We start from the raw sequence: 12,510 nt of genomic DNA on the forward strand, positions 1-12,510 counted from the left end.
GAGATACTCTGCATTTCAAATGGTTCATTCCGACGATTCCCGCACATACCACCGCCCACTCAAGAATTCATCTTCCAGTGACCTATATCGATTGTTGGGGAGACTGGCCAACGCTCCGCAGCGCCAGCTAATTTTACTATCGTCAGCACATATTAGTCCTGTAAACGTGCCCCATTGGCGACGTGCTTATTCGGTGCCGCCGGCTCCCCAAAGGCTAGAGGCCCAACTAAACCCCGGCGCACAGATCCGCACGACGATGACGAGCTGTGACCATCCCCGGGGTTAACTGGCCAATTGCCCAGTGGGGGGGTGGTCAGCGCATGTGCGTCTGGTTTCATATGAGTCAACTCTCTCCGCTTTAGAAGCCTAAACCTTTGGGGAGGGGACGCATTGCTTTCCAAAGCGGCCCACAGGCGAAATTCCGCTAGCTATCAGTGCAGCGATCGGGGACAGCGCCAGCGGATTCTGGTTGGGCATTAATTGTCGACACACCCGCCAAACAAAAATGGCGAAATATCCGGTGAAACAATCAGTTGAGTCCTCCCCAATGGGCTGTGGTCTGAGTGTCCACCCCCACAGTGCTCAGGCCTAGCCGACACCCGTGCGCAATCCCTTCGCTCAGGCTCTGCACTGGCCGAAGATGGGCCGGCGATCCGCATAGGCCTGGAAATAGGCGATGTGCCAAGGGGGAGATGATGCAATGATGTGTCTCGGGGGTTGCATGCATACTAGCGTTAATCCCAATGAGGAAACGTGGGCATGACACGATACAATGCGTGCGGGAGAGCATCAGTTTGCCGGACAGGCGTAGGGCAGAAGCTAAATCTAATTTTTGAAGGCACCTAGGTAGTATCTAAATTATTAGACCTAGCTGGCATGTAAGCAATGGGCGTGAAGGCTGTTTGGGGTGCACTGGGTGTCGTGCTCTTTGCTACATGCAATGAGTTGTCCCCGAAGCCATGGTCATGCAGCGCTGGTTGGCACCACACGCAACAGTTGTCCATTTGCCGCTGATGCAGTGACGGATGATCGACTTGTTTCCTGGAACGCACTGTGCTTGATTGCCCCTGCAGGACTGGCAGAGCGTGGTTGCAACGCAGGAAAAGAGCACAACGATGATTCCGTTCAAAAGATGCATGCTTGTCTTGACGATCTGAAGGAAAGGAGTCAATGAGGTGCTTTTGCCTATCCCACCCACAGTGGGCTATTTAGCCAGAATCAAGTATGTCTGCAGACCAGGGACACTACTCAGTTGCGCCGGCTGCCATACTGGCCAGAATCGCAGATAGGTCTGCTGTAGGTTTGTAGTTAATATCCGGTCATTAATGCCCCCAGTGCCTACGATTATCCTGCCCAGACCACTGCCACCATATATCGAACTGGACATGTGGCCCAAATCGCCATGTGGTCAGCTCATTGCATGAGGGATTTTTGCTCATCATCTGGTGATGGATTACCACTGCTCAGTGCTGCTGCTGATTACATTACCCAGTCCTGCACTTCTGGCGGACAGAGTGGATTGCCATGCATTTGCATATCCGCAGCCGTGCCTTCCTCGAGCTTGATTTCCTGTCGCATGCATTTGCGTCATCAATTAAGAATACCGCAAACCCAATGGAGTCGCTTGCAGTCTAACCTAATTTGTCTCTTTTACATAGGCGCCATTCATATTCAACCACTTTTTCTGGAAAACGGCACCATGTAATGACACTAGTCTAATATTGTGGAACAGTGAAGCCTAGCAGGCGCAGCGTTGCGCTTCCATTAATAGATACAAAATCACATGAACGTGAATAGAATAATGAGCCAAGTCAGTTGCCATCGATATAGCGGCAAAGTATGATACCTAGGGCACTTTTTTCTTTGCTCTTTTTCTATACAGTTTTCGTTTTTGCATTTCATTCTCACTGTCTTTCTATATATGCCACAAAGCACAACCATGCCCACAGGCAGTCATATCACCAAGCCGCGTTGGCTGCCAAACGAAGCGGACAGGACGCTTCACTTGCTGAACAAAAATATAGTCAGGGCAGTCAACCTTGCAGAGCTCCGCAAAGGTCTGGAAAGCGAGCTGGAACGCTATACTCTCTTCCCTCAGCGATCTACCTATCAGCTGCGGATGAAGGCGAGGGCAGATCTTACGACTATTCGTAAGAGCGAGGAGCGGATCGTTTTCGGTATCGGTATGCTCTGCGTGAAACTTTGCGATAAAGTAGCAGATAGTTACCATGATGACAAACGGAAAAAGCAACTTCAGCGAGTTACTGAGTGGCTGGGTAGGGAGATTGATGACCAATTCAGGCATGCTATGAGAACTATCTGGCCTGCATATGTAATAATGCCATGGCTGTTCACTGAGTATAGTGAGTGAAGCAGTAGCAGCCTATTGCAGGCGATCCATCTAGCTCTTGCATTGTGTTTCTTTTAATTCACCTCACTAGCACTTTATAGTTGCTGAACACCAATGTAGCGTTTGCTGTATGCCTGTGTGCATCATGTGAAGGGGCGGTAAAGTCCCAAAACCTAAGGCTTTTTACCTGAGTTCATTTATAATCGCCCTGGCAGGTTGGGCCATGCAAAGACAGTGTACAGCACTTCAATTTATTTCCCGAGTTCAATTCAGCCTTGCTCCTAGTAGCTTTTCGCAGCGCTTTACCGCATATTAGGGTAGTAGATATTGTACCACATGGATTTTGAGGATACGCTCAACTTTGAGAATCTATCTATCTCGGAACCTGGCCCCATCACAGCGCCTGGCTGGTATGCCGATGACTCGGGTGGTTTGCTTGCCTAAGGTCAACCTGCAACTGCGGGCAACCAAAGATGTCATTAATCGCTGTAACTGGCTACGCAATATGATTGAAGAAGAGCTGCACAGCTGGACTGAAGACTCTCTAAACATGCGCGAGGATCTGGAGCGCAGGCTGAGGTTGGTTGAGCAGCGAGAGATTGCTCAGTTTCTCGAACTCGGCTGCGCATGCTACGAGCTGTGGGGAAGTTTTCGCCCACCTGACGAGATGGAAAGAGAAATGTACACTCAGCAGATGATGGATACCTGGTTGCGCAATGAACTAGAGATGCAATTCCGGGACTATCTGCAGACAACCCGCAAGGTCAGGACTTTTGTGCATTGGATATATGAGGGCGTGTAGTAATATTTGTGATGTAGGGTGAACGATTACAGAACGAGCACTTGCCAGGAATTGGGCTGTGGGGGTTGGGAAAGAAGCAGCACTTGTGCAGCTGGTTCCGATCTTGTCGCTTGTTCTGTATTTGCAGTCTCTCCTACAGATATAGCTCTTGAGCTTGGTATATAATAGGACGAACAAATTTATTGATTCCTCGTGTAAAGCTTGTTTCGAGAGTTACATGCAATGGACCATCCCAGGCATCATTGTCATGCAGTGCTGGTTAGTGCCGCACGGAAGAGTCTCCCACGAGCCATGGTTGCAGTGCAGGAGCACCCTGTCATTGCCTGGCTTGCACTGAACTTCGCTGCCCTGGCAAGCATGGGCAGCAGCAGCGAAAGCAAAGACGGAGGCAATGAGGGTCTTGATTGAGAAAAGCATAGAAAAATATAGAAGTAGTATGGAAGTAGCGTGGAAGTAGTGTGGAAAGAAAAGCAGCTTGTTATGAGCAGATAAGCCAATGCGCGCAGAGGGATCCCTACTTATACCCCTTCCATGGCAACTCCAGAATTCGGGCATTTTTCCATCAAGGGCCCCTGTACTGAGAGCGGATGTAACGGCCATTGAGTATTCAGCACATGCAAATGCATTTGGTCTAATACCCCCCAAACACCTGAGTCGTGAGAATTGGGGATCAACCCAGCGAATATGGCAGTGATCCTCGTCCCTCCCTCTTGTGAAGTACCACTGCTTTCTAAACCTCGTGGGCTTTTATATATGGTGCTAGCTACTGGCTGCTGGCTGCTTAGCACTCTTACAATGTGGAGTATCTATGATGTGGGCAATATCCAGACGAGTGGTGGCATGATTGGATTTAATTAGATGTATGCACAGACGACGATTGGTATGTAGACGCTGTCAATTCTTGCATAGCGTGATCACCGCCTGGTGAGAGGCAGATATCGTGCATCTAGTCCCACTTCCCATAGCAGTCTCAGTATGTACTTCTTTCTACAGCAATATGTATAAGGTATCCCAAAGCAGACCAGTTCTGATGAGGGTAATCGATATATTCTATTACGACTGCTACCCCGAAGATGAGTATCGGATGGGAGACAACAACTTGTGCATATGCCAGCCAATAGGCTTGCGTGTGCACTCCTATGGAGAAAACCACAATTCCACTGTACCATTGAGCTCCACAAGGAGCCATGTGAAGAATCTACTTTCAGTTCTACATCTAGAAACTCTGGTGAGGTCTCTTTTGGCGACTGCATTGTCAGTTTCTGCCACAAGGATCGATCTTATTTGTGAGCCAAACAAGTATAATAGCAGGGTAGCCATTGAAACGCTAAACACCCATAAGGTCGGACGATGTTCAGGCTGTGTTTGAGGTGTCTGGCCTTTTTGAGCTTTGTCTTCCGCGACTACACACCATCAACACAAGCATATTCAGCGGACTGTACAGTGACCCGTCGGCTGAAATCATGAAGCTCCCCAGTGCTATTGACCACATAATATGCAGGCATCTACACGTTGACGATGTGCAGACATACTATCTGCAGTCGCGCATCCCCTAGATTCGACTACGACCCGCATGAGGCATTTACACAAAGGCTACCTGGTCTACGTGGAATTTCTCTCCTAAGATGTTCTGGTAAACGACATGGCATGGACCTCATTTCAATATCAGAAATCTCTTTGTATTGAATACAAGGGGTGTCCCATTGACGATCTACTGCCCAAGGTGAACATGGACGTGGTCCAGAAGTTGGCGTTGGCGGGATTCGTTATTAGCTGCTTGTATTCATTATTCTGTGGCCGGTATGAGCAAGAGGCTCATCTTCCGCATCTGTTGGAGCTGAGAATAGAGCGAGCAGACTGGGATGATGCAGTGGTGGCGCCAGAGAATACCTAATACATAGTGGTTAGGTGTCCTATGATGCAAAGGGTGGTCACGGATGCTGGGTGTCTCCTGGCATATAATCTAGTGAAGTAACTGTACCCTGGACTGGCGATGTACGACCTCACTGACACTGGAACCATGGCTGAGTACCGTAAAGATCGTTTGTGATTTGCTTGATACCGTGATGGAACCATCCGACCCCGCTAGCTCCTTGGTCCCTCTCCTGATCAATCGCCTGATCCGAACACTAAAGTCTCTGTCACTGGTCCCGTTTTAAACCGTTTATTCAAATTTCGCCAGTGACAAACCAGCTCTCTTTCATTACGATACAGAGCCTTCGCTACTTCAAGGATAAAATTAAGTTTGTGTAGCGCTCTACATTTTATACCTGCGAGGCGCGCAGGGCTTGCTCAAAATCGTCCTTAATGTCATCGATGTGCTCAAGGCCGACCGACACGCGGATAAGGTCGGGGGTGACGCCGGAAGCCAGCTGCTCCTCGTCCGACAGCTGCTGGTGCGTCGTAGCAGTGGGCTGGATGGCCAATGTCTTTCCATCGCCTACGTTAGCGAGGTGGGACGTCAGCTTGAGCGCCGAAACGAAGGCGTTAGGCAGCACTAGCGCCACCCTTGACGCCAAAGCTCAGCACGCCGCCGAAGCCGTTGACCAGGTACTTCTTTGCGTTCTCGTGATACGGGTGGTCCTCCAGGCCGGGGTAGGAGACCCAGGAGACCGACTCGTGCTGTGCCAGCCAGCGCGCCAGCGCCAGGGCATTGGTGTTGTGACGCTCGCCACGCAACGGCAGCGTCTCGAGGCCCTGGACGAACAGCCATGCGGCGAAGGGCGTGGCACACGGTCCCAGGTCGCGCAGGATCTCGACGCGTGCGCGCGTAATGAAGGCAATGTTGGCCTTGAACGGGCCCTCGGGACCGAAGGTCTCCCAGAAGCGCAGTCCGTGGTAGCCGTCGGATGGCTCGGTAAAGGCGGGGAACTTGCCGTTGTTCCACGGGAACGTTCCAGCGTCAATGACGACTCCGCCGACAGTGGTGCCGTGGCCGTTGATCCACTTGGTGGCCGAGTGGGTGACGATGTCAGCGCCGTGCTCGATGGGCCGCGCCAGGTACCCACCCATGCCAAAGGTGTTGTCAACCACCAGCGGCACGCCATGCTTGTGCGCGACGTCGGCAATCCGGCGGATATCCGGGACGTTGTACTTTGGGTTTCCGATGGTCTCGATATACACGGCTCTGGTGCGGTCGTCGATCAGCGCCTCGAGCTCGTCGACATCGTCGCCCGACACGAACTTGACGTTGATGCCCAGGACGCGGGAAGGCCACCTTGAACTGGTTGTACGTGCCACCATACAGGTAGCTGGTGCTGACGATGTTGTCGCCGGGCTCGCACAGCGTGGCTGCCACGACGAACTGCGCCGACTGCCCCGAGGACGTCGCCACAGCACCCACGCCGCCTTCCAGCGCCGGCAATGCGCTGCTCGAACACGTCGGTGGTCGGATTGCCGATGCGCGAGTAGATGTTGCCCAACTCCTTCAACGCAAACAGGTTGGCGCCGTGCTCGGCGTTGTTGAACACGAAGCTGGAGGTCTGGTAGATGGGCACTGCGCGGGAATTCGACGCCGAGTCGGGCGTGTGCCCGGCGTGCAGCGCCAGTGTCTCGAAGCGGTGCTTGGGTTTCTCGGACGACATTAGTACTGCTGGTATAAAAAAGTAATTGGGTGGAGGCGAGTTGCTGGTTGATGTGAGGGACAGAGAGAGTGCTGCCGCTGCCCTCCCCTTTTTATTGCTGCCAGGTCTTGTCGCCTGTCTGCTGTTGCTGCTGCTCTGGGATTTCCCTGAGTGAGGATGAGGATAAGGGGGCTGTTGCTTGCGTTATCTGCACGGATGTGAGTTCGATGTGAGCATTGCATGGGAGCTCGCCATTAACTCCGCAGCCTATTGGCCTGTGGCCTCTCGGTCAATGTTCAGGTGGTTGCCTGTTTGGAACTTCTGCGCGAATCCTGGTAAAGTACCAGTGACTCTATCTCCCGGCCAGCTTTGTGAAAACCGAGGGCATGACATGGTTAGTCACCAACCCCGCCAGTGCTTGGCTGGTCCAGGTTCCGTTCTGCGAGAGCCACCCCAGATCTACCTCCGGAACACCGAATCCCATTCTGTTCACTCCTGGCCGCTTTCAGTGACTTTAATCTGGAAAAATAAAATTGTGCGATCCCAAGCGAATTATTTATCCCTATCTCTTCGCTCTCGCCTCGCTGCTCAATGTATTTTTAAAAAAATGGACATGTCCAATGTGCCCAGCACCACAGACGCCTCGACACACGCGCGCATTCCCTGCGAATGGTACAATTGCCCGGCAGACTTCCCACAGCAGTACGAATTGGCCGCGCATCTTCTGGCCGACCATGTCGGCAAGGGCAAACGCAGCGCATATTTCTGCGCCTGGACAAACTGCGAGACGCCGTTTTCCGACCGGCGCCAATTAATCGAGCATCTGGCGGTGCATACCTGGCAAGCGCTCCTACCTGTGCCCGGCAGACAACTGCGGCAAAGTCTACAAGCGCGCCGATTTTCTCCAAAAGCACATTCGCGCTCACGACACCCGCGAATCCCGCGCTGCCCGCAAGCGCGCGCGCATTGCACCCGATAATGGCTCGGAGTCTTCAGAGGACGCGCCACTGGCTGTGGTCGCCAGGCAGGCCAACCGGTCGGACCACGAGGACACCGAGACTGAGGATGAGGAGGCTGTGTTTGCGAGGCCGCAGAGGGAGGCCGAGCGCCTGCTGGAGGCAAAGCTGAGTGCTTTGAGGGGCGAGGTCGAGCAGCGGCAGCAGCTGCTGGAGGACATTCGTGTGAAGACGCGCCGTGTACGCTTGGAGAATGATATTATTATTGATGCCCTGGAGCGAGGGTAGCCATGTAAAAGCTCGTGCGGGGTTTTCAATAGATTTTACCCATCCTAGCGCTGTTACTTGCATGCTACGGACCTGTAAGCCACGCAGGCAGGTAGGGCTGTGATAGTGCGTTTTATGCATTTTGAAAAATTCAGATTCCGAAAACAGAACGGATTTTAGTCTGGATTCTGGGTATGCCCTATTAACTCAGTCGGTTAGAGTGTCGTGCTTATAGCTTAGCAAGAGCTATGTTTGAGTCACGCGATGGCCGCCAGTTCGATCCTGGCATAGGGCATTTTTGCCTCCCACCGAAAAACGTGTGGCTTAGCCAGTGCCACAATAGACGATTCCAAGGACAAAGGAGGCTGTCAAATGCCTTTTTTTGTCGTTTTTAGGGAGAAAGGGTTGCTAGTCCCTTCCGCCTCCTTTTTTTACACACCGCAGCGATGCCATCCGAGACCGAGGACAATACCACGATCCGATTGCCGGCGCTTCCGTGTCTCGAGCTGCGCACGCACGAAAAGCGCGGACGCGGGGTGTTCACGCGGCAGCCAATCGCCAGGGCACATTGGTGCACATATCGCCAGTGCTTTTGTTTGACCACAGCGAATACAATGCGCACGGGCAGTACACGAAGCTCGACGACTACACGTACAAGTGGCCAGGCGGCTTTGCATTGGCGCTGGGCCTGGGCAGCATGTTCAACCACGAGCCGTTTGGGCACGAGAACATTGGGTTTATGCGGGACGTGGAGCGCGGGGTGATCCGGTATACAGCGCTCCGGGACATTGCAGCAGACGAGGAGCTGTGTATCTGCTATGGCTCGCACGTGTGGTTTGAGGTCGAGACGAGGAACGCCGAGGCGGAGGTCGAGGAAACGGAAACCGATTTGCTTGCGTGCTTTGACCTGTGATAAATAAATGCGGTGCAGCGAGCAAAGCATACCCAGTGACTGGACACATGCGCAGTGGCGGTGGTTAATTAACAAAAAACACACCAGGTTTGACTCTGCCCGCACGGTTTCTGCGCTATTTCATCTTTCTCCCTTTGCAGCTTTCGAATTTCAATTGCCAACTTTCTTCCTCACACGCTTGTACATTACTACTCTCTTGTTTTACACGGCACATATATGAATGCAGGACAGGTTCCGTCCACCATACACGCACATATGACTCCAACCATCAGCGACTTTGATGCGCGGCCGCGCAGCTGGTCAGCACAGGACGCCGACTACATACACTACCTGCGCCCACAGCCATCGAATCTCTCGGCCAAGGGCGCCCACACACTGCGGCGCAGCACATCAGTCGGCCTGGGCCGCTTTGTCTCACAGCCGTCGTCGCCATCGATAGCTCCAGCACGGGCGCCCAGCGTCCGCGCCCGGACATTCACTGGGCGGCCAGGCACACCGGTGGTCGGGGAGCAGGCTGCTCTGCCCAGGCCACGCCATATCCGGAGGCACCGCAATGCCAAGACCCTGGAGATGATGCGGCCGCTGGTTGCGTCCCATGGAGGAGGAGTGTTCGGAGGCCACGACGGCGCGCAGCGTGTCGGCTGGCTCAAGCAAGTCGCTGGAGTCGAGCATCTCACGGGCGTCCGGTGTATCGAAGAGCTCGGACGGGTCGGTGGGCAGGCTGGCAAAGCCTGTGGTGTCGGCCGAGTCGCCCGGAAGGGTGGCGGGCGAGCAGAACGTGTCGCTTTTGTGGTCGGCGCTGGCTCGGCTGACGATTCGCAGGGTCAAGGCGGAGAGCGCGGTGGAGAGGCTCAGGGGCATTGAGGCAGAGCAGGCGAGGAGGGAGCCGGGTGAAGGCACTGTGAAGGAGAGGGGAAATCTATGCAGCAATGGCGGGGAGAGTGCCGAGGATACTTCCACGGGGCAGATTGCTGAGGCTGCGCCGCAGAATCAGCAGACTGGCAGGCTTGCAATAGATGACCCGGGTGTACCGTCGAGTCCGAGGTCATACTGGGGGCTCGGGTGGTGGTCTGCACCGACGACTGCTGCGACGACTGCGACGGCGCCCGCACCTGAATCTGAAGCTGCCGAAGCTGCCGAAGCTGCTGTTGCTGATAACTCTGAGACTGCTGAGTGTGAGCCCAGGCGCGAGTCAAGTGACCAGCAGCAATTTGCGGATATATCTGAGCCTGAGCCAGTCACAAGCCAATCTCATCCGGCAGATCCCGAGCCTCCACTACTGCCTGATGAGGATTCCCTGCCCAGTCCCGAGCAGCACAACTCCGGGTCCAGCTGGTGGTGGCCACTGCTCGGCTCACGATCTGCTGACCCACAAGCTCTGGCTGCCAGCGAGGTGCTGCCAGCGGGTGTAGATAATACCTCCACTGAGCAAGCGTCCAGTGACGTCATCATCAGATACTAACCGCAACGGATATGCATCGCTGGGGCATAACGATGGCGAGCAAGCGCAGGGCTCCAGAAATACTAGCGTGGACCGAGCCGACAGCAGATAGAGCGAGTCAGAAAGCATCAGAGCCCAAAATCAGCGACAGAACTGCGAGCGGACACAACGTGCAGCAGCAGCAAAACATGCTGTTGCCGGCGCTAGAGTTCGCTGATGCCCCGCCAGTTCCTGAGCCGACTCCGCAGTCACCGAAGCGCAAGAACAGCGACACGCCAGTAACTGCTGATGCACCCATTTCCAAGCGCCTACGGGTATTGGGCCGCAACCTGTTTGACTCTGCATACGAGATCGCACCAGAGTGGGCAGCGCACCTTTGTCGATGGCCCAAAGCTGGCAGACGCAACCGGCCAGCACCATGGGCCCGTCCACAACGACCAGCTGGCGCCGACAGCCAGCGAAATCAACGCTGCTATGGGTTTGGGAGCGCGTAAACTGGGTAAGATCGCTGTGATCGGTATTCCACGGCTGGTTCCCGACGAAGATGCTGCAGATGGTAGCTGGCGAGCCGACCGGCAAGTCGGAGAAGTTCTGTGTGATGATGCGCGAGGCCCTGCATACGTATCTGACGGAGAACCACAGCGTGGATGTCAGCGACTCGGATATCAGCTTGTTTCCACTCGTGGGCGAGGGCCGCATCGAGGATCGTGTCGATTTGCTTCTGTCGCAGATAATTGACCCCGGACCGGTCCCGGCGGAGATTCGGGAGGCCCTGGAAGGCCCTGACGACAGCAAGGCGGACCAAGAAGAAAGCCAAGCGGGTGGAGATCGACCCATCGCTAGTGGCTGCCGAGATGCTGATGCCAGAACGCTCCCAGCGTGCCGATGTGCTGGGCGCGGCAGACACAGTCTTTGTGGTGACGCACTCGCAAGGCACGCCGGTGTCGGCCCTGCTGCTGGAGCGGCTGATGGAGCTCGGCCTGGTGGTGCCACGGCGGCAGCGCGTGTGCATGCTAGCAATGGCTGGTATCAGCCATGGGCCAATGCCGTATCTGCGCGACAACGTGGTGATCCGGTACATCGAGTCGGAGGCGGCGCGCGAGCTGTTTGAGCTGATGGACCCGAGTTCGCCGCAGAGCCAGCGATACGTGGCCGCGCTGAGCACGATCCTGCACAAGGGTGTGCGGCTGATCTGTGTTGGCTCGTGGGTGGACGAGGTTGTGCCGCTGTATTCGGGCATCCTGCAGGGAGTGTCACATCCGAATGTCTACCGGGCCGTGTATATTGATGCGCCGCACTACCTGGACGACTTTCTGAGCAACCTGATAGTGTTTGCCTTGCGCCTGCGCAACATGGGCATCTACGACCACGACCTGCTGATCCATCTAAGCGAGGTCGTGGCGGGCTCGCTGTGGGGCCACTCGGGCCACTCCACCGTGTACGGCGAGCCGGACGTGTACAAGCTGTCGGTCAAATGGCTATTGTACTCGACGTCGGCTGTGTCGCAGTCAGCGATCCAGAGCGGTGGTGCTGCGGTGAGCCGGGCCAGTGGCGAGCAGATCCACATGAACTACCGGCCATTCAATGCGGCCGAGAAGCTCAACCCGTTCTACATCCCGTGGATCATGCGCACGCTGTGGGACGAGCCCGAGATCAGACAGAACTCGGTGCTCAGGGCCGAGCTGCGCCGCCTCATTATGCTGTACGACAAGTGGAAGCCAGAGACCAAGGCAGGCAAAGAGCTAAAGTACCGACTGGAGCCAGTCAGGGCTGCTATCTGAAGTTGTGTTTGGTCTTTTAGACTAGAAACGTACGTATAGACTACTTTTTAATTTTGTAAGCCTGTCAACACTACTTGTTGGTGAAATAGTGTCTTTTTTTTTGAAACGGCTACATGCTGCAGTGAAGCGGCGACATGGGTGTCATATTTGTATTCAGGGATTTCCATCTCTCAAGTCCTATTTTATCAAAGCACCAAGTAAAGGGTATAATAGCCACTGCCTGGCGTGTAAGTGCAGACCCTCCGGATCTCTTCATTCCGGTGCCGCTATTTACATTCTAGTGCACAACATAGGGAAGACCCATTCAAAAGATATGATGCTGAGTGGCTTTGAACTTTTCCCACCGCACAGACGCAACCCACCATACAAATACATACACTATTTGCAAGAGAAGATGCATGGTCGCCAAGCCACTCATTGTCAACTCCCAATTGTGT

General features: G+C 54.3%; 6 protein-coding genes and 1 non-coding gene across 7 annotated transcripts; 6 read left to right on the top strand and 1 right to left on the bottom strand.

The window, feature by feature from the left end:
• Positions 1–2,762: 2,762 nt before the first annotated feature.
• On the top strand, positions 2,763–3,152 carry DL89DRAFT_260180 (uncharacterized protein; the record flags this gene model as incomplete). The annotated part of the gene is made up of 1 exon (XM_040885759.1): positions 2,763–3,152. The coding sequence occupies one exon, from the start codon at positions 2,763–2,765 to the stop codon at positions 3,150–3,152; it is 390 nt and encodes a 129-aa protein (XP_040740530.1).
• Positions 3,153–5,402: 2,250 nt separating this feature from the next.
• DL89DRAFT_270082 (uncharacterized protein) lies at positions 5,403–6,782 on the bottom strand. The gene is made up of 3 exons (XM_040888553.1): positions 6,533–6,782; positions 6,370–6,465; positions 5,403–6,335 (listed from the first exon to the last, which is right to left on the bottom strand). The coding sequence occupies exons 1-3, from the start codon at positions 6,734–6,736 to the stop codon at positions 5,640–5,642; spliced, it is 996 nt and encodes a 331-aa protein (XP_040740531.1). The 5' UTR covers positions 6,737–6,782; the 3' UTR covers positions 5,403–5,639.
• Positions 6,783–7,554: 772 nt separating this feature from the next.
• DL89DRAFT_226526 (uncharacterized protein) lies at positions 7,555–7,959 on the top strand (the record flags this gene model as incomplete). Its single annotated transcript, XM_040884815.1, has 1 exon — positions 7,555–7,959. A coding segment is annotated over one exon (405 nt), but the record flags the coding sequence as incomplete, so codon positions are not given.
• A 152-nt stretch (positions 7,960–8,111) lies between these two features.
• Positions 8,112–8,930, top strand: DL89DRAFT_270083 (uncharacterized protein). Its single transcript, XM_040888554.1, has 2 exons — positions 8,112–8,474; positions 8,501–8,930. Exons 1-2 carry the CDS (start codon positions 8,385–8,387, stop codon positions 8,849–8,851), a joined length of 441 nt encoding a protein of 146 aa, XP_040740533.1. The 5' UTR covers positions 8,112–8,384; the 3' UTR covers positions 8,852–8,930.
• On the top strand, positions 8,135–8,233 carry DL89DRAFT_t125. Its single transcript has one exon. It is a non-coding gene; the product is annotated as a tRNA-Ile (tRNA).
• A 234-nt stretch (positions 8,931–9,164) lies between the features above and the next one.
• DL89DRAFT_64763 (uncharacterized protein) lies at positions 9,165–10,730 on the top strand. Its single transcript, XM_040891935.1, has one exon. The coding sequence runs from the start codon at positions 9,447–9,449 to the stop codon at positions 10,311–10,313; it is 867 nt and encodes a 288-aa protein (XP_040740534.1). The 5' UTR covers positions 9,165–9,446; the 3' UTR covers positions 10,314–10,730.
• A 163-nt stretch (positions 10,731–10,893) lies between these two features.
• On the top strand, positions 10,894–12,073 carry DL89DRAFT_226670 (uncharacterized protein; the record flags this gene model as incomplete). Its single annotated transcript, XM_040884821.1, has 2 exons — positions 10,894–11,040; positions 11,171–12,073. The coding sequence occupies 2 exons, from the start codon at positions 10,894–10,896 to the stop codon at positions 12,071–12,073; spliced, it is 1,050 nt and encodes a 349-aa protein (XP_040740535.1).
• Between the last annotated feature and the right edge of the window lie 437 nt (positions 12,074–12,510).

This window comes from Linderina pennispora (genome assembly GCF_002104995.1).
Source record: "Linderina pennispora strain ATCC 12442 chromosome Unknown DL89scaffold_15, whole genome shotgun sequence".
NCBI lineage: Eukaryota > Fungi > Kickxellomycota > Kickxellomycetes > Kickxellales > Kickxellaceae > Linderina > Linderina pennispora.

What these genes read in the sequence shown, in the direction of transcription:
- DL89DRAFT_270082 (XM_040888553.1), bottom strand. Translation starts at nt 6,736, where the DNA reads ATGTCGTCCGAGAAACCCAAGCACCGCTTCGAGACACTGGCGCTGCAC. An exon ending in TCGGCAATCCGACCACCGAC is followed by an intron (nt 6,466 to 6,532) that starts GTGTTCGAGCAG and finishes TCCTCGGGGCAG; the next exon opens with TCGGCGCAGTTCGTCGTGGC. An exon ending in GCACGTACAACCAGTTCAAG is followed by an intron (nt 6,336 to 6,369) that starts GTGGCCTTCCCG and finishes ATCAACGTCAAG; the next exon opens with TTCGTGTCGGGCGACGATGT.
- DL89DRAFT_270083 (XM_040888554.1), top strand. Translation starts at nt 8,385, where the DNA reads ATGCCATCCGAGACCGAGGACAATACCACGATCCGATTGCCGGCGCTT. An exon ending in ACGAAAAGCGCGGACGCGGG is followed by an intron (nt 8,475 to 8,500) that starts GTGTTCACGCGG and finishes GCCAATCGCCAG; the next exon opens with GGCACATTGGTGCACATATC.
- DL89DRAFT_64763 (XM_040891935.1), top strand. Translation starts at nt 9,447, where the DNA reads ATGGAGGAGGAGTGTTCGGAGGCCACGACGGCGCGCAGCGTGTCGGCT.